Source organism: Cyanistes caeruleus, chromosome 1 (assembly GCF_971803275.1).
Source record: "Cyanistes caeruleus chromosome 1, bCyaCae1.hap1.1, whole genome shotgun sequence".
Taxonomy (NCBI): Eukaryota; Metazoa; Chordata; class Aves; order Passeriformes; family Paridae; genus Cyanistes; species Cyanistes caeruleus.
Window position 1 is genome coordinate 131,611,833 of NC_141701.1, and position 18,914 is coordinate 131,630,746.

The 18,914-nt window shown below is 41.1% G+C and overlaps 2 protein-coding genes and 1 long non-coding RNA gene across 4 annotated transcripts in view; 1 reads left to right on the forward strand and 2 right to left on the reverse strand.

Moving 5' to 3' along the window:
* NMT2 (N-myristoyltransferase 2) overlaps positions 1-3,022 on the reverse strand; it is a 36,382-nt gene extending 33,360 nt beyond the window's left edge. The window contains exon 1 of the mRNA XM_086858847.1: positions 2,728-3,022. Within this exon, the coding sequence (XP_086714973.1) occupies positions 2,728-2,837 (110 nt within the window). The 5' untranslated portion in view covers positions 2,838-3,022. The remainder of the gene's footprint in view (positions 1-2,727) is intronic.
* Positions 1,782-12,014, forward strand: LOC111924179 (uncharacterized). Its single transcript, XR_015278329.1, has 3 exons — positions 1,782-2,043; positions 5,350-5,480; positions 7,491-12,014. It is a non-coding gene; the product is annotated as an uncharacterized LOC111924179 (long non-coding RNA).
* An 88-nt stretch (positions 12,015-12,102) lies between these two features.
* Positions 12,103-18,914, reverse strand: part of FAM171A1 (family with sequence similarity 171 member A1) — an 88,159-nt gene continuing 81,347 nt past the window's right edge. For both annotated transcript variants that reach the window (XM_086858835.1, XM_086858828.1), the window contains exons 8-9: positions 16,802-16,916; positions 12,103-16,172 (exon numbers count right to left, since the gene is read on the reverse strand). In XM_086858835.1, the coding sequence (XP_086714961.1) occupies positions 14,471-16,172; positions 16,802-16,916 (1,817 nt within the window). In that variant the 3' untranslated portion in view covers positions 12,103-14,470. The remainder of the gene's footprint in view (positions 16,173-16,801; positions 16,917-18,914) is intronic.

Consider the following 18,914-nt stretch of genomic DNA (forward strand, 5'->3'; position numbering starts at 1 on the left):
TGCATCTAAAAAACAGGAGCAGAATCAGAGGACAAAGACATTTGCACAGTTGAGAGCTATAAAATGGTTATTTTCTGCTGCACTCATTCAGTGCTCAAACAGAAAAAGACCTGCAAACTAAAGAAAAAAACCAACAAAAAAAACCAAAAAAAAACCCAAGCAAAAAACCAACCCCCCTCCCCCCCAAAAGGCATATATATCTAAAAATCATATTTTCCTGTGGGCAATATTCTAAGGACTTATTTTCAAATGTCAAGAAACATCTGGTTAAAACAGATTAAATACAGATCAGCAGCAATAAAGACCACACAGAATTTAGCAAGTCAGTTGGCAGAGTCATAGTCTCAAGTAGTTGGACTGCTCATAAATTGCTTAAGTATATAAAACCTAGCTTAAAAGCTTGAAGCAAACTTTAAAGTTACCTCAAGAATTAATATACAATGACAGGGAGAAAACAGGGAATAATTAATTAGGGCCCTGTTACTATGGGTTAATCTCTTAGATCAAGAGTAGATTTTGCATACTCTGCTGTGAGAGTTTTCCTTTCATTTGCTGGAATTCGTTTGAGTATTTCAGCCTGCAGACAAAGAGTAGCAAACAAGATTTTTCAAAGATTACAGGAAAATAAAGTAATTTAAGAGTCAATGAGACTTCATGCAGCAGATACTAATAATTAAGAAGCTTTTTCTACTGGAATGATCTACCACTAATTTAACTAAACTTCATATTACTTGAAAGTATTCACTTTCTTAATCACAGATGCACAAAACAGCTTTCTTTTTTAATACTCATTAAAATACATCTGGGGTATTCAGCAAAAACTAGTTTTGGGTAGAAGACCATACAGGCTACAGTTGGTGTCCCTTAGAGAGCAGTGAGACCCATGCTGAAGTAGAGCAGCAAGCTGTGATTCAGAACACACCGAAGTGCAATTCTTTGTTCCCTGGCTGCTCCTCACACACTGCACTCGCTGTCACAGCAGCCCAAGCACAGCAGCTACAGAGGTAGCTCCCTCTGCAGAGGGCAGCTACAACCCAGGCACGCACACAAACAGGACAGCAAACTGAAGCAGGAATACAATCCAAATGAATTCTGGGCAGGATTACCTGGCTATCAAACAATCCCAACTAGGATGCCAGCTCGGTTCCTATGACGAACAATAAATAACAACTCTCTGCTCTTAGGACTTTACTTTCACATATTTGGGAATCATCAACTGTGACATATTTACTGAAATAAATGCAACAAAAGCCCCAAGATAACAAAACAGTATTTTGTCCCTTTTAATATCCCAAATTTATATTAACGTACTTATTTCTGATGCAATTATTTTAGTGTGCATGCCATTAACTCAACGACAGAGCAGCAAGCATCAAAGTTTTCCCCCTTCCTGCCTTCTAGACAAGTCAGCCCTCCAAAGTCTCTTAGATTTCTCTTGCCACGTTTAAGATTGTTGTCAACTAAATCCTAGGGACAGGAGATAACAGAATACATCCTCCAACATCAATCACCTAGAGAAAGGCTCTCGAACAGATCAATCACAAATTCACGAGGAAGATATTTGTGTAGCACTGTATAGATTAACCTAGTTCTATTTTTAGGTTACTCCAGCCACTCCTAGCTGCGACAACAAAGCGCCTTCTCTGCAATCACGTTTCTAACCCCTCAAAAAATAAAAAAAAATAAATTAAATGAAGACGACTTTTGAAACACACTGTTCCCAGTCTTCTGCCCCAAAAGCCTGCAGAGCAAGCCAGAATCTTGGCAGCTCGTGCCCGCACAGAGCCACGCTGCAGCCAGCCCAACAGCGGTCGGGTGGCAGGGGCCGCAGCTATGCTGGCTGCCTCTCCCATCGGCTCCCCAGGCAACTGGAAACACCGCCTGATCCACAGCGTGGGAAGATCTGAGACGCGAGATTAGCGTTGAAGGAACTACAACCAGATAACAGCGTCTGCCCCGGCTACTGCCGTGCTAAAACACGCGCTCTGCTCTGCACAGCGCGTGGATCTGGAGGTATCATCTCTTGGAGGACAATGGGTGACGGTGAGGAGGAGCGGCTGCAGGACAGGCTGCCACAGACGATGTCCGGGCCGGAGCCCGGCCGGCAGGGAGGGAGGGAGGGAGCGGGCGGTGGGTGTGCATGTGCATGTGGATGAGCACGGGGCGGCCCGCGGGAGCCGCTCAGCTGGAACCACCCGGAACCACCGGGGGGACACGGGGGCATCTCCCCGCTACAGGGGGCTTCCTGACGGCCAAAATTACCCGGAAATGCCCCCAAGCTCTAAAAGCGCCAACAAGAAGACAGTATTTACCCTCGTTTATATGGCATGATTTCAAGGCCGGTGTCCGGCGGGGAAGTGCCAGCCCGCCGCCCCCTCACCTCGGGTCGGGCCCAGCCTCCCGCCTCCCCCCTTACGGGCAGAAGGGCGCCGGGCCGGGCGGCGGGGCCGTCCCACACCCGCACGCTGCGGCGGGAGACAGCCCGGGCCGGGGCCGCTCTGCCGCGGACGGCCCGGCGCAGGCGCCGCGGATGAGCCGGGCCGGGCCAGGCCGGGCCGCGCAGGCCGCCCGCCAGCGGGCAGGAGCGGCCGCCACACCCGCCCCGCTGAGGGACCGCACCGGGCATCAGGGGGGCCCGGCCCGGGCACCTCCAGCCCGGCCTCTGCCGCGGCGGAGGAGACGGAGCTGCCTCCCCGAGCCGTGTCCGCTCCCCATGCGCGCCCCTACCCCTTGGCGTGCTCGGTCTCCTCCTCATTGTCGCCGTCTATGCCGCAGGTGTCCTGGTCATCCAGCTCCAGGCTCTGCTGGCTGGCCGCAGACTCGCTGTCCTCCGCCATCACGGGGGAAGGAGGGAGGGGAGGGGCGGGGGAGCCTGTGAAAGAACCGGGACGCACGGGCAGACGCGGTCCGGAGCAGCTCCCTCTAGCTGCGGTCCTTCCCCGCGCCAAAGCCGGGGGACGGAGGCGGCGGCCGCCGGGGCTGCCCGGCCGCTCCCGCCACCCCGCGGGGACCGGGGCGGGGCCGTGTGGGGAGCGCTCCGCGCCCCGTCCTGCCCGGCCCAGCCCAGCCCGGTACGCTCGGGCGGTGCCGCTCCTGGGTGCGGCCCCGCACTACCCCCCTCATGCTGACATCCACGGTGCTTCCCCGGCCCTCTACGGCCCCGGGATCCCGTCCGTAGGCGCTGTCCCCGCAGCCGCGGAAGACCCGAGCGCAGCCCCGGCGTCTCCGTCCCTTGGGCCGGGCCTGCAGCCGATGGGCCTCGGCAGCATCGATGCGCGTTCTGCCGGCTCCCCATGTTTCCTTCTCACGCCATAAACACTCAGCCGCCCAAGTTATTTTCATAGGTCTGCTTAGAGCTTTAGAAGTGACTCTAGGTTTGCTGCTAGATGTGGACAAAATACCCAGTTGCTTATGGCAACAAATTGGAAGAAAGGCAAATAAATTACTTCAGGTGTAGCTCTGCTGTGCTGTTCCCGCTACTGTCAGCCGCCAAAGAACAGAGCAATGTCTAGGGGACCCACCACACCACCATAAATCTCAGCTTTCTGGATCTTTCTCCATTCTGCTTTCCAGGTTCTGCCTCTCCCCAGTTATCCACAACAGAGGCAGTCATGGGTCTGTCATGGCTACAGAAAATTAACCCGTGTCTACAATTCAGAGATGCTTTGAGCCACCTCAAATGCATGTATGAGCATAGGTCCAGATGCACAAATAGGCTTTGCCATTGCTCTGTTTAACTTTTTCCTAGCTGGCTCCCAGAGGAAACTCCAGAACTTAAAATGAAACTCTATGAACAAAATTTGCTGCTGCAGAGGTTGCTGAGGCAACCCAGAGGCAATCCCAGCACTGTGGCTGGTGGGCACTCACAGCACTTGCTGTTTTTATCAAAGTCTTTTGTATTTCTACAAGCTCCATGCTAGAAAACGTGGAATTGAATGGTGATGATTTATACACAGGAAAATAAATAAAGAACAACTTGTGTTAAGTATTCGAACTGTTGCGATTTCCAGGGTCATATCAAACTTTGTGAATGAGATCCAGAATTTCTGAGTGCTTGGTTTGGCAGTGCTGCCAAACACCACATTACAACGTAAGAATAGGGTGCATCAGTTGTAATTATCTTTGCACTCTTGAAAGCAGTTTAATGTGAGGAACCTGCTGCTACCACCCTATTTGATTTAAGGTTTGACCTGGATTAGTTTTTTCCATTTTTGATTTGAGATGGCATCATATTTTGATCTGTTATGTATTGCAGGTGACGTGTCAAGTAAAAGATATCACTGGCCATGCAGAAGAAAGATAAATGTCCTTCCAGCTGTCAAACTCGGTGTACTGACCACCAGCCTGGGGATGCCCTTTGTCCCACTGCACTTGGTCCTTTACAACTGATGAGTTGCCACAGGAACTTGTGATTCAAATGCATGAAATGGAGTCTGTAGTTTAGACTTGGCCAAGTATGACTTCCCAGTGTCAAGCCTGTCACTGTAGTTTAGAGAGAGAATGTTTCTATAATGTCACTACACTTTGAAATGACCTTTAGGAGTAAACTTTAATTCAGTTATAATGCATAGGAGAGAAAGGAAATCTCAAAACAAAGGCACAATACCCAATAGTTTTCAATTACAAAAAGCAATTGTGAAATTGTCCCATAGGCTGGAGAGAAGTTAATCCAGTGATTATGAATGAATTTTTTTTTCCCTTTATAATAAAGTGCAAGAGAAAGTGAAGAACAGTATGTCAATGACTAAACAGCTGTATTGAATCACTGTTCGAGAAGCTGTAGATTTCACTGTTTTCTTTCCTTTACAATTTTCCTCACTTCATTGAGACAAATGGACTACAGGAAGCCTGGATCCTGACTCTTCTTGCATTTCATATTGTCAATTAAAGAGGCAATAAGAATTTCTCCCACCAAGTTACCCTGCTAGGCATTCTTCCTGAAAGGGGGACTATAGCTGCAGAGTGGTTGCTGTTCTATACTTCATAGCATGTGTGAAGAATTACCTTAAGCATAGTGCAGCTGATATCCTGAGATTATTATCCAGGTTTGACCATTGCAAGGTCAAATGACAGCACTGGATTGTGCTTTGCATTTTATGAAAATTCAATTTTTTTATACCACAAATAGATAAGTTCACCAGAAGTGAAAGTTAAGCACCTGTCCTGCACTGTGGATTTCTGAGGTAGCTTTACTTTTCTGAAATTATGAGACATATTCCCAGAGCATTTAAATTCACGCTGCAGATGCTGCTCAGCAGTTAGGTGCTTGATAGGTGCTGGCTATCACATGTGTAGTTGTCTTCCAAAAATAGAGCAGCAAGGTGAAAAAAATGTATCTTTGAATTTCAGGACCCCAGATGCTCAGCCACAGAGTTACTGGAGTATGTAACATTAGGACAGCAAGCAGCAAACATGGCACCTGCTGTGCCCAAAAAGACTCCCCGTGGGCTTCTGTACTTCCAAGATCTCTGTTCTTGCATGTGAGTATATCCAGGGACCCCCGCAAAATACTGCATGTCAGTACTGCAGACACAACCCACAGACTCTCACCAGTCTAAGCAGACCATCAAAAAACATCAGAAATGCTTAAACTTAACCAGGTAAAGAGCTTGTGTTTGTGACAGTGCAAACTTACTGTTTTTAATTGATAAAAAAGACCTCTTTCTAGATCTATAGGGAAGATAAAAGCAAGAGCTTTTTATTTTGTGAAAATTGAAAAGAAGAAAGTACAGTCATTTTGCACAAAAGCTAAAAAAAATATTAACAAAGGAAAATGGACTTCCTTTGCAGGAGATAACACTTCACTTAATTCTAAATGGCATATCATGAAATCAATTAAAATACTTCCAGCATGTAATGAATTATTCATTGGTTGGTTATTTTCATAGGTCTGCTTAGAGCTTTAGAAGTGACTCTAGGTTTGCTGCTAGATGTGGACAAAATACCCAGTTGCTTATGGCAACAAATTGGAAGAAAGGAAGAAAGGCAAATAAATTACTTCAGGTGTAGCTCTGCTGTGCTGTTCCCACTACTGTCAGCCGCCAAAGAACAGAGCAATGTCTAGGGGACCCACCACACCACCATAAATCTCAGCTTTCTGGATCTTTCTCCATTCTGCTTTCCAGGTTCTGTCTCTCCCCAGTTATCCACAACAGAGGCAGTCATGGGTCTGTCATGGCTACAGAAAATTAACCCGTGTCTACAATTCAGAGATGCTTTGAGCCACCTCAAATGCATGTATGAGCATAGGTCCAGATGCACAAATAGGCCATTGCTCTGTTTAACTTTTTCCTAGCTGACCCAGAAGAAGTGCCAGGACTCAAAATGAAACCCTACAAGCAGTCAAATACTTTGGTCATCTTGGTGGCCAACATGAGTTCACAAGAACCCCAGATTACTGAGGGAGGAGCCATCTTAGTTTGGCAGTAAGAAATTTTGGGGATTGGGAAGCCTAAATTCCCAGGACTGTACAGGGACTGGATGAACCATCAAGTGAGACTGTGCAGTACGTGGGAAGGGTTGTACAATGCTTCTCCTTGGTCTTCTGTGACTGAATAAAGCCAGCCAGGCACAAATATTATTTCCCTCAAGCAGCCAGGCATAACCCAGTCTTGTTTACCTACCTAGCAACACATATTAATTACATCCCAGTGAGCTGGTGATATATAATCCAGCATTCAGCCTATTGGCATAATTTGATTAGTCTATGTGTTTTGAGTATTGAACACTGCAGAAGAAAAGTATCTAAAATTTTCATGCAGTCATAGGACTTCTCCCACCTTTACACAACACATTGAAACATTAATGGCATTTATAATATAAAAATGTTTTTGGATTGCAAGTAGCAACTTGATGTAAACATTTTTAATCTTGCAAATTGGAAGCAAAATAGATCCAATTTGAAAATTAGCTACTATTTTAGTGTTTCCCCTATTTTCCTAATTAACATTAAAAAAGTTATTGAGCTAACAAATATATCTGAACTTTGGTTCATTCAAGCATCTATTAGTACTACCCTCACATTGTCTTTTTTCTAATTGGTTGCTCTTTATGGTGAAAATGGACATACTGCCTTCCTCAATTCTGAGTGAGAGGCAAGGGTAAAAGAGTAAGATTGAAAAGAAACAGAACAGATGCACCAGAACACTTCTGCATAGCTATGGCAATTAATAGAAGTAGAAATGGTTAGGGAAGGAAATGAGCTTGTGATCCTACATGTTGTACAGGTATCGATGTGAGATCACAACTCTGTTCTTTATGATTTGTCTCACCCACTCTATCTCTTTTTAGACCCCCCTGCATACCATGCTTGGGGAGCTGCAGCCTCGCCTGTTCCTACAGCCCACTTGCTGATGGCCTGTATTGGCTGCAGTGGTCAAACTGGAGGCAAGCACTCTCAAAGTATCCCATTCTTACTGCTGCACTCTCATTCAACTTTTTTTTATTCCATTTTCAAATGCAGCTCATACCTTCCCTCTTCTCTTTTACAGCTTACCTTTGCACAGAAACATCTATTTCTCCATGCTGATGCCTTGGCAAGGGCTGTGGGCTGTACAGCACTGAAGAGGATTAGGCATTTACATGCATAGTGAAAACATATCAGAGCATTAAAAAATGTATATGATAAATAAAAACCTTTGTACTTAAAGGTATACATGATAAGGATAGAAAGATTTTCATCCTGTTGTTATTGCTAGAAGAGATTTCAGTTTTCCAAAGCATCTGTTTTTGATGATTGTTGGAAGCAGGATACAAGACTTACATCAAACACAGGTTCAAACTGGTTCCAGCTCTGCTCAGTTCCTAGGGTCTCTTGCCCCAAAAGGTAAAAAAATACTTAATAATCAGAGCAAAAAATTAAATAATTATTACAAATATAAACATATTTTTCATTTTTATGTCTATTTTTATTCTGAGACCCTTCTCAAATTATGTATATGAATGAGAATTAGTGGTGACAGATTTTTTTGATAAAGACAGTGTTGACACAGGCACTGCAGGACCTCTAAACTGATACTCAGCAATTACTTCTGCCCATCCAATCTCCAAATCAATCCAATTTACTCCATCAGCTCTGCAATCAGTTCTCCCACTAACCTTTTACACTTCCCCGTATCAATGTGCCTGCTGCTTCCTTCTCTTTGCAGGAAGGCTGCTGGTGCATCCAAGATGCTTTATTTCCCTCATTTTGGATGAAGTGAGCGATAGATGTATGAATTATTCTTTCTCTCTTGACCATTTCAGTAGTTTTCCCAAAATGAAAGTTTTTAGAGTTTTCTTTTTGTCTGTTTCAGATAGTTCTTTACCCAAAACCAAAAAATAACTCTCTCCTATGACAGATGTGCCTTCTGGGTGGTTAGAAACAAATTAACAGAATGGTTCAGAATGCACACTTATGGCATGGAGAATTACACTGAATTAGGAAATGTCTCATAGATGTAGTGTCTTCCCTATGAAGACAATGGAAAATCAGACTCTATTATAACTCTTCAATTTCTATGCAGTTTTTTTTAGATTTTACAGTAAGATTTTACCCTTCAGAATTTTACACCTTTGCACACAAGAAAAGACTGTCAAGTGTGCAACAATTGCAGAGTAACTTACTTAAAATATAGATACTAGACAAGCTTTTTAATTTTTTTTTAGATACTTAGACAAAATTTATACATCAGGTCTAGGCCAGAAAGCAAGTATGAATAAATCTCATGGAAGTTGGATGTACAGCAGAAACTCAGCATCAAGCATAGTTTTGACCCTGCAATGTCAGACCACAAGGACAATTAAGTTAATTAATACAAGCCTTTATGGGCTCTCATGCCGGTTCTTCCAGTCAGTCTGGGTGAGCAACCTTTACTTGGCCATTGCTTGATGTTGAAATGCTGAAACTAGTATTTAAGCCAGCTTTTATATCAAGTGCACTTATATACATACATGTGAATGTGTATCCATACATGTGTGCGTGCACACACACACACACACACACACACACACACACTTATGTAAGCATACTTTCAAGGATTTCAAGGAAAGAAAGACCAATCCAGCTGTCAAGACAAACACATTTCTCATTGGGAGAACCTGGCTATCATGTTTTGCTTCTCTCATTTTTATTGTTATTTAATATAGAATTGCATGGTGTTAAATTCCAGTTAGAGCAAATGGCACAGCTACAAAGAAAACTTGCCCTCGCCAACACCTAAAAGTAGCTTTCCTGAAAAGTCTAATCATAGGGTGTCACATTGTATGTCCCCCTGATGTGTGGCCTCACAGCATGGCAAAAAACTGAAAGCAGAATCAGGGAGTTTGGTTTATGGAAGGGGCATTCCCTGAAGAGAAAGGAGAGAGAAGCGAAGGCCCACAGCTTCTTTCATCTCCAAGCTCTTTAAACTTCATACAACCACTAAATCACCAAAACCCTTTAAAAAACAGTGCTTGTAACAGGACCCACTTTAAATAAGTTCTCTCAGTTTTAATGCCCTCTCTTGCAGCAGGACCAGCCATTCCTTTGAAAGTGGGATTTCTCATCTCAGCATTATTTTAAGCACCGTTTCCTCCCTTTATAATATAAAAGTGTCAGGAGCATTCCTCAGCTGGGTTTATTGAGGAGTCTGTCCTTCTAGTCATGTGAACACAAAGTCCTTCTTTACAGAATTAAAGAAATAACCTGTAAACAAGTATTTCATTTGTACCTCCCTGTTGTCATCACATTTTCTTTCCCCGTGGCTGTTTCTAAGGCAGAATAGCTATTTAATGATCAAACAAACTAACTGGCACTGTTCATCCCTAGAAGAAAAGCACATCATAAAACAAGAAATATTTTAGCTAAGTGGGAACAGATCAGGTGCCACAGTTTGCAAAGTAATTACCTGTGGATACCAGAGGATTACAACTGAAAAGAATTAGATACCCTTTCTGTTATTGCTGACAAACAGAAGACCTAGTCTCAATTTAACAGTTGGAATTACATGAGTAAATGTAATAAAAAATGCTCCTCTATTCTGAAAATTGCACCTGAAACTCCAATTCCAATTGTTTTGCAGCATGGAAATAAAAATAGCAGATATGATGAAAATATAGTGTATGTACGTATCTATCCTGGCATATGATAGAGCATTATATTATATATATTATAAATCATGTATGAGTGTGTATACACACACACACACACATAATAATAATAGTAAGGCTAGCATTATGAGTAAGGCTAGTGTTGAACCTGCCAGATTATTTGTCTGTAAGCAGAGGAACAGGAAAAGAATAACTGAATTGCTCCTATTTTTCTCAACTTTGGAAACACTTAAATTTGTTTTTATTTTATTTTAATCTAAACCCAAGGTGCTATTCACAAGGCAGAATGCAGTACCATCAGTGATGATGCTTTTTGATTTGAATGGAGATGTCACAAGCTGAGTATTTGCCCAGCAAAGAGGCTGGGCAAGGGCCCTCAGCTGACAGGGATCTCTGCACTTGGACTGACAGCAGGCCCAGGCAACAGCTGATGATCCCGTGCCAGCTGCCTGCTGGCATTACTGAAGTTGTTAACTGCTTATATTGAAATGATAAACTGCTTCACACACAGCACATCTGGAGAAGCAATTCACCACCAGGTGGCAGATACCACAACTTGGAATTTCAAATGCTGGAGAGACTAAACGGCAGCACTGATTCAGAAAAAAGTATCTGTTGCAGATGTAGTTTAGAAAAGTAAACAGACACTCTTCTCCTTGGACCAAGTACAAGGATGTACTGCATGGACCCTACCATGCTCCAAGTTACAGACTATTGATTACTGTGTTACAGTTGATTACTGTGTTATAATAAATTTTAATTCCCAGATGAATTCTTAAGAAAAAAAGCCTTTTTGGTTCACTACTGACCTTCCTAGAGTAAGAGTTAATATCTCATCCAACACTTGCTCATTTATACCTGTACTGTTCAATAGATTAAACCCTACATAGGACATTTGATTTCTTACCCATTTGAAATGTATTGGTTCAGAATAGTGAGATAAAATTGGTCCCTGAGAGCATTCACGGATAGTATGATGGGCAGAAAATGAAAATTTTGCCAAGGTATTTCAAGAGTGCTTAATTCACTCTGCTGAAGCTATTCAGTCCTCCCTGTAACAAAGAAAAGCATTATGAGCAATTTCCAAATTATGGGCATTCCTCTGTAATCTGTTCATCTCAGATCAGTACAAGTTTGTGTAATTTGTCTTGTTAGATTGCAAGTGCTCCAAGGCAGTAAGCAGTTTTTGTCGCTGTATCTGCAGAGGGTTTAGCATGCTGGTACCCTGACAAAGCACTTAATCAAATAATAGATCATTTTCACAGTAAGTCAAGGTGCTTCACAGACAGTTTAATAAGCTTTGAGAAGCAAGTATTTGAGAAAGAACAAAGTAGGAGCTGGGGAACAACCATGTAGTGAATGGACTCTTAATGAGTGTATTAACTCTCAACAGTGCTAACATTTCAGAGAGTCTGTGATATAAATGAACATGAACGTTGAAGATTTGTTTCCAGTATTTTTTTAAGACAAACATATTTTCATTATTTCTGTAAGCTTTGTCCTTAAAAACTTGAGATTTTTTCCCCTACTAATAAGAAAATAATCATAAAATAAGAAAACAATTGCTTTTCTAGGTTATCTTCTACATGGACTTGGAGCTGCTGATGCCAAGACCTATCCAAGTTATACTATGTTCTCTGTGTTTTGTAAGTTTTATTCATTCTTGCTTCACTGTGCAACTGCAATATACAGGCAGGAAAGTTTCTTTGCATTTTACTGATGTATCTTCCTTGGTAAGTTTTTGAAAATTAAAACATGGAACTTATCACTGGACTTTTAGCTTAGGCACAGCATACTCTAATCTTAACCTGTTACCTGATCTGTGTTAATTCTGTTCCAGTTTCATTTAACATATGTGGATGTACAGAAATACATTTAATAAACGATATATTTTACAAAATTAAACTATCACACCAGTTAAGAAATGCTGTTTTAAAGATTTGAAACATACCTGCATTGTGTTTGTTCAAGTAAAGTTGCTGTATTAGGACCACAAATCATCAAATGAATATTTTGAACATAAAACCAACACAATTAAAGAAACAAAACACTGCAATTTAATAGCAACAATCTCACTTTACAAGATAGCAATGATGGAAACTTTGCAAAGGAATGTGAAAAAAGAATGTAATTAAAAATGACAGATTTAAGACAACAGAAAACTTGAAATTAAATAGCACAATAATTCTAGTATGTGGAAATTTTATTCAGAATGTTTACTTATGCATCATTCTGATTAATAAGTGACACTGTATTACCGGCACTTACTGACATCTGATAAATACTATGCCCTTAAAGTAGTGTTTTTCTGTTCAGTGACCTTGCACAAACTGACAATAAGTAACCCAGAGCCCAAAACCAGTTCACAAGTGATCAGTACAAATTCCTAAACAGAACAGGAAAGGACCTGGCACATACACAATGAGTAAAATGTAATTTAGTGCGAAATGTGGTGATTTCAATATTCAATGCACTCCACAATATTTCAGATTCCTTTTACAACATATACCACTTTCAAACATGAACCAAACAAAAGGTGATCTGGCTTTGTGCATGGAAAGGAGCGTTGACCTGGGAACTAGGAAATTGGGATTCAACTGCTGTCTAGAGATCAGGTTCCCAGGTAAGACATACAGTAAGAAGGAACTTACAAGACTGGCTTTCTATGAAAACCTTGAAATTTACTGAAAATAAAGCAATGAATATGAGCTGGGGCTTATTATTACAAATTAAATGGGAACTATATAATCTTTGGAGATTACTTATTAACTTTAGAAAGCACAACTGCTGCTGATCTGCATAAAAGTAACTGAATGAAACATGATAAACTGAATGTATATGAAGGATTTCACAAAAGTGGAAGTCACATACTTCCTCTTTGAACCCAATTCATGAAAAAGTGAGAAGAGTGCAGTAAGTTTGAGTACCCACAGAAATTTCAGAAAGGAAACTGTCCCATGGGAAGTGTGACTCCACAGGGAATTTTGGTGATGCCAGGATTTAATTTCCAATGTCTTCAATGATACTTAAGCAAATCATTATGTATTTATCAAGATAAAGAAGATGCTTTTTTGAAAAGGGGTCTAAATTTCAGTATTGACTTAAGCTCAAGAGAACGCCAAAAGAAAGTCACACGAGCATAAATATGCATGGGAAAAATGAAACCCAAGTATTTTTCTTTTAAAATGACATTATGTGATAACCACTAACAGAGGAAAAAAAATCCACAAAGATACATTTTTCAGTTTATTTTCAATTGTAATTTTTGGATAACCAAGCAGCTCTGTATGGAAAAAGCACAGAAGAGTAATTCTGGCACTTTTGGATAGTACATTTGTTTCTTCCCCAAATTTTTCTACACACATTCAGTCCACTTGCTCGGTCGATAGTCCATTTTATATGAGCATGATTAGCTCATGTGATAGAGGAAACTAACAATATTTACAGTCAATGAAACTATCTTCTTGGCTACTCTGGGCCCTTTAGAATGTCTTCTAAGTCTATCCTGGCTAAACAGAATCCACAATATACATGATAGCTACAGAATACACTGTACTGAAATGAGAAATGCTCAGCACAAAATGGGACTCTTGGCATGCAGCTTAAAATAAAAGGTAGAAGTTCAGAAGTTTATAAAATCTCAAATGGGGTCAATTAAAAGGACTTAGCAAAAGAAGGGACTGTTCATTGTTACTGTAAAAAAGGCACTTTGAGAAAATGGTACCAGAATTGGAGGAATCTTAATCGACACAAAGTTCAGTTTGGTTTCATAAAAAGGCTTCAATGCTAAGGGATGCTACTCAAGTTTCCTGCAGTTGTACATTAAAATAAATTGCTGAGTAGTTTATAATAAAGGACATAAAATGTTTACAACCAACTTGTAAAATTAAGAAAAGCATAGTATAAGCAAAATATTACTAAAAGCAGCAATGCATAGCCTTTCATTGAGATAATGCACGATTTTGGACACCATGTGTCAAACTCCTGTTTTTAAGATACTTTCAGTAGCATTATCAACATAAAATTGGCCTACAAAACAAAAGCTTTACCAGCTCCCATTCATAAGGAGATTGAGGTCATAAACCAACCAAAACAATTTGTCAGTATTTTCAACATCCTGGATGACCAATATCAAGTATATGGAATAACAATCACACTCTTTGTTCAGCTATCTCACTGGAGGCAGCTGTTAAATCAGAGGAATGATTTTAATTCTTTTCTAACATTTACACAGTAATGCATTTAAGTTCTTTCAAATGTTGCTCACCACAGTTTGTTTTTCTCTTTTCTCTCCACAACATAAAAAAAAAAGAAGAAAAAAAGAAAAAAAATATCAAGCACTTCCACAGAAAGGATATTTGGCAATTTTATACTCCACTGAAGGGTGGATTTTCACAATAGCTCACTTTAGATTGAAAGTCATTAGTGGTCTTTCCTCTCTTTTCTGCCAAGGGCTCTTCTTATCTTCACCTTGGTCATCTTCCTCATCCTCCTCATCTTCATCATCATCTTGAACGGATGTTCCATGTTCAGGACTAGTTAATGGCTCTGGTTTGGTATCCACAGTTCTGGTTTCCTCCTGCAGGCTGGGCAGTTGCACACCACTTCTCTTACTGGTGCCTTCTAGGAGGCATCGGAGAGCATTGTCCTCGGGGCTACAAACCGCTGTTCCACACTCGCTGCCGCTTTGGTCCATATCATCCAAGTACACGAGCTGTGTGTAGGCTGTGCTATCTGAAACCTTCCGCTCTCTCTGCTGGTGCTCCTGCACTGGGGGGTGATTCTGTGGCGCAGACAGATGATCTCCTCTTCCCTTTCGGGCAGATTTCGGTTCATTCATGTCAACACCAGAGTCCAAACTGGCATCATTACTCCCGTTCCTACCAGCTCTTTGGAGATCAATGTATGAATGTCTAACGTGAGCATTTGAACGCCCATCTAGAGAAACAAACCATGCTCGAGGATGAGGCAACGGCTTTCCACCTCCTAATTCCATCAAAGCCTTTTCTGTAAGAAGCTGCACTTCACTATTCATCTGAGCCAGGGATGCATCGTTAAGAGAGGCAGGAATGGAAATAGATTCAGACATGGAAGCATTTTGCTGACTCCACTCAGCTGCACCTGCATCTTGTAAATGTTGCTGAGATATTGCTTGGGATGCCAACTGCTGGGGCTGCAGCTGCTGGGCAGAGTGTGGGAAAAGCCGTGTGTGAGGGTTAGGAAGCTCAGCCTGAAGTCTTTCTAGATCAATCTGCTGGTCAGCTGGGACAACCAGGGGCTGGCTAACAAAAGGGTGCTCTCCGGGCAGCTTCATGTAGTGACCTGGGATGACCAGTGCAGGCAAAACCTTTCTGTAAACACTGTCATTGACTTGGTCAACAGAATTGCAGCAGATTAACTGACCTGGTCGAGGGAAAGATGTAGGTCTTTCAAGGTGATCAACTGAACGAGACATCATACAATCAGTTGGTCTGCAGTCTAGCAGCTCTTTTTCAGGGGCTGAAGGTGTGGGGTATATTTGTTCCTGAATATTGTATTTACTTCCAGTAGCAATATGGTTCATAGATACTTGAATTTCTCTCTCTTGCTTTTCAAATAAAGGCTGAGACAGCATAGCATTGTAACTTCTCCTATACTCATCTTTGATAGGGGACTCGTAGCCTTCAGCTGTTTCTGTAGATTTTCTTGTCTTTAGAGGAAAACTATCAGCTGACTTGTGGTAGTCTTTTCTTAGAGACCCACTGGGAGTCAGGTCATCCAAGGAAATTCTGCTCTTGTCTTTCTCCTTGTCAGAGAGCAGTTCCTCTCGGGAGCTAAACTCCTGGGAAGTACTGAAGGAGTGTTTGAGCATAGGTGTATGCATATCTGCTTCTCCAGTGGGTGATACCATCTCCATGTGGACAGCACTGATTAATTCCTTTGCCCCTGAGTTTTCAGCGTGTCCATTGCTAGCAACAGACAATCCACCTGGAAATTCTGACTCACGACGTGAAAATATTAAATTTATATGGGACATTGAGGTTGCTTGATCCTTCTTAGAAGTGTCCAGTGCGGTTGAAAGTTGCAGTTTCTTATGATGCTGACGTGGTCTTAGACATTTTCTTCTATAAAAGCCAGTAACAAAAGAAGTTATTATGACTGTTGTGCACAGAAACAAGAGAAACAAGTGTGTCTTAAAAGAAGACTTTTAAGCAGTGATTAGTATTAGGGGAATTGAACTTTTATTACATAATCTAAAAATTAAAAGCTTATCCCAGCAGCAAAGATAAAATTAAAGAATAACTAATGTCATTTGGGAAATATCGCAAGTACCAATTACACACTGGAGTAAATGTCTAGAGAAGGCAAATATAAAATCACTCATTAGTAGGCATTTGCTGATAATTTAATGTTAATTTTAATACAATGCCAATAGAAAGATCATTTGCAAATACAGAACAGGTACAGAGATCTTGAACCTATGCCCATGTTTGATAGGAAGTTAATTACATGGAGAGCACAGGTACAGATGTGTGTGATTCACTCAACTACCATCCTCCCAAAGGCAGGGTTTTTATGCTGCATAGGAACACAGGAAATTTGATCTCACTGTTTCTTTCTATTTCAAGTGTTTGCTTGTCTTTTTTTGCCCCCCCAAAGGAAAAATGTTTCAATACAAAAGCTTTTAATCTCATAAGCACAAGAATGCTTGTATTTTCAACATGAACTAAGTAACCAGGATGGTGAATCTTACCTGCAATAATACAAAAGCAGACACAGCAAGACAAGAAGTATGAGAGCCATCCCTCCTAAAATTGCCAGAAGAAACATTGTGTGATAGCTGGTAATGTCGTGTGTTACAACAGGACCTGGAAGGCCAGAAAAGAGCATTTAGACCTGTAATAATCTGCAAATAGGAAGAGAAACAACAGTCAAACAAGGAGAGGGACAGCTTCCCTTATTATGAGGGAGCTAAGCAACACTGCTGCTCATAGCCCTGGTGCCTACTGAACAGACCATCTCTGGAGAAGAGAGCAAATTGTGGAGAAAGCATGTGCTGGTTTTCGTGACTGCAAGTCCAACTAGCTCATTCTGTGGAAAAGCGGTTAGTTTCAATGGGAGCATGCATCAGTGAATTCTGCTTTCCAGGTCCTAATGCTAACACCGTTTGCCAAAGCTCTCACCACTGGAGAAAATCCATCCCAGCATCTCCCAGCACTGTAATGCACGAAGCAACACTGTGGGAAAAACTGCTCTGCAACATCTGTGGCTCTTCACAGCAAACAGTACAGCCGCTGCAGTACAGGATTTGCTGGAAGATGTGTTGGTGCTCTGAAGTCTAGAGCAATACAAGCCAAGCAGATCTTCAGTAGCTTTAATTAACAGGCCACTAGTGAAACAGTGTTGTAATTCCAGGTTTAAATAACACATAGTAAATGTTCTAACACACAAAGGAATGCAGACATGTGGACAACATCTGTTCACAATTATGCATGTGTGACCCAGTTGGTTTGTAAAATCCTTATGGTGATTTTGAAATAAAGACCCAAATTTTCATCTGCAGGCAAGGAGGTACAGCACCAGCTGGCAGACTAACATCCATGTATTGTGAAGGACAATAAACCTGGACAGCTTAGAGGGTCTGGGTCATAAGGTTTGCAAAACCTCATCTGTGAATTTTGAATGGTCTGTAGAGCCACTGCTAGGAAAACAAAGATAACTTTTGTTGATTTTTGAGATAAGAAATCAAATAGATTAAATTATGAGATAAAATATGGAAAAATATATTAACTCATTAAAAGTAACATAAATTATATTGCATTTGGGAAATCAAAATATTTATACATTCTGTCCCATCACTATCATTACATAATAGATTTTGCTGTTGCTTTAGGACATTAAGCAAAAAGAAGACAAGATAGATCACTTGAGTTTTTCAGAAAAATATTGTTCCCATTGCAACAAAGTTTTAGGAACTCAGATCTAGCCTTAGAGGGGAGGAAAAGTTAAATACAAGTAGAAATTCTGCCATACAAGGTGAATCACAAGGAAAAATAAGCCTTCTCCTGTTAAGAGTTACATGCCATGTAACCTCAGAGTTACAAGCACAGTTACTAGAGTAACTTCCTTGCAATCTGGGACAGAGCTGTACTGAGAAATGTTTGGTTCAGAGCAGTTACTTTTTCTTGAAGATCAATTACTTTGTAAAATTCCATTAAATTTAATATGATAGCTTATACAGATTTGTACCTGCCTCTAAATTCTTTTCAGCAGTGAATCAGCTGAATATCCCAGTATTTAGTATCTATGATTTAATAGAACCTCAAATAAAAAGCTCATATATTATGAAATAACTTCATGATATGTAGGAGTAGACTTTAAAACCTTTCCTCATGTAAGAATTTGTTTTGTTGGTTATATTTAGTTTATTGAGCTTGCACAGCCAAGGCAAGCATGCTTTCATTTCTACCGGATAAGATCTTTAGCTGGAAAACATAATAAAAGAAATCTGTAAGGAGTTCTGGGTTGTTTTGCTTTGTTTGGTTTTTTTTTTTTTTTCGGTTTGTTTTGATTAATTGATTGCCTTTTTTATACACAGAGGTATCTCAGATTCTTGGTGGTTATTGGAAGAACTAATACCAAGAAATCTGAGGCAGCCACAGAAAGAAAAAAAGGAAGCATGAGCTGCAGCATTAATAATCTCCTAAGCAAATATAATTAATGCCTAGTTCAAAGCCTTTTTTTACAGTTATGCCAAGAGGTTTTTTAGATGACAACCAGTCAGCTCTATACTAATGCCACCCTAATATACCTCCTAAGTTATTGTCCTAGTTTAAGGATACCCCAGGACAGTTATTCACAGTGTA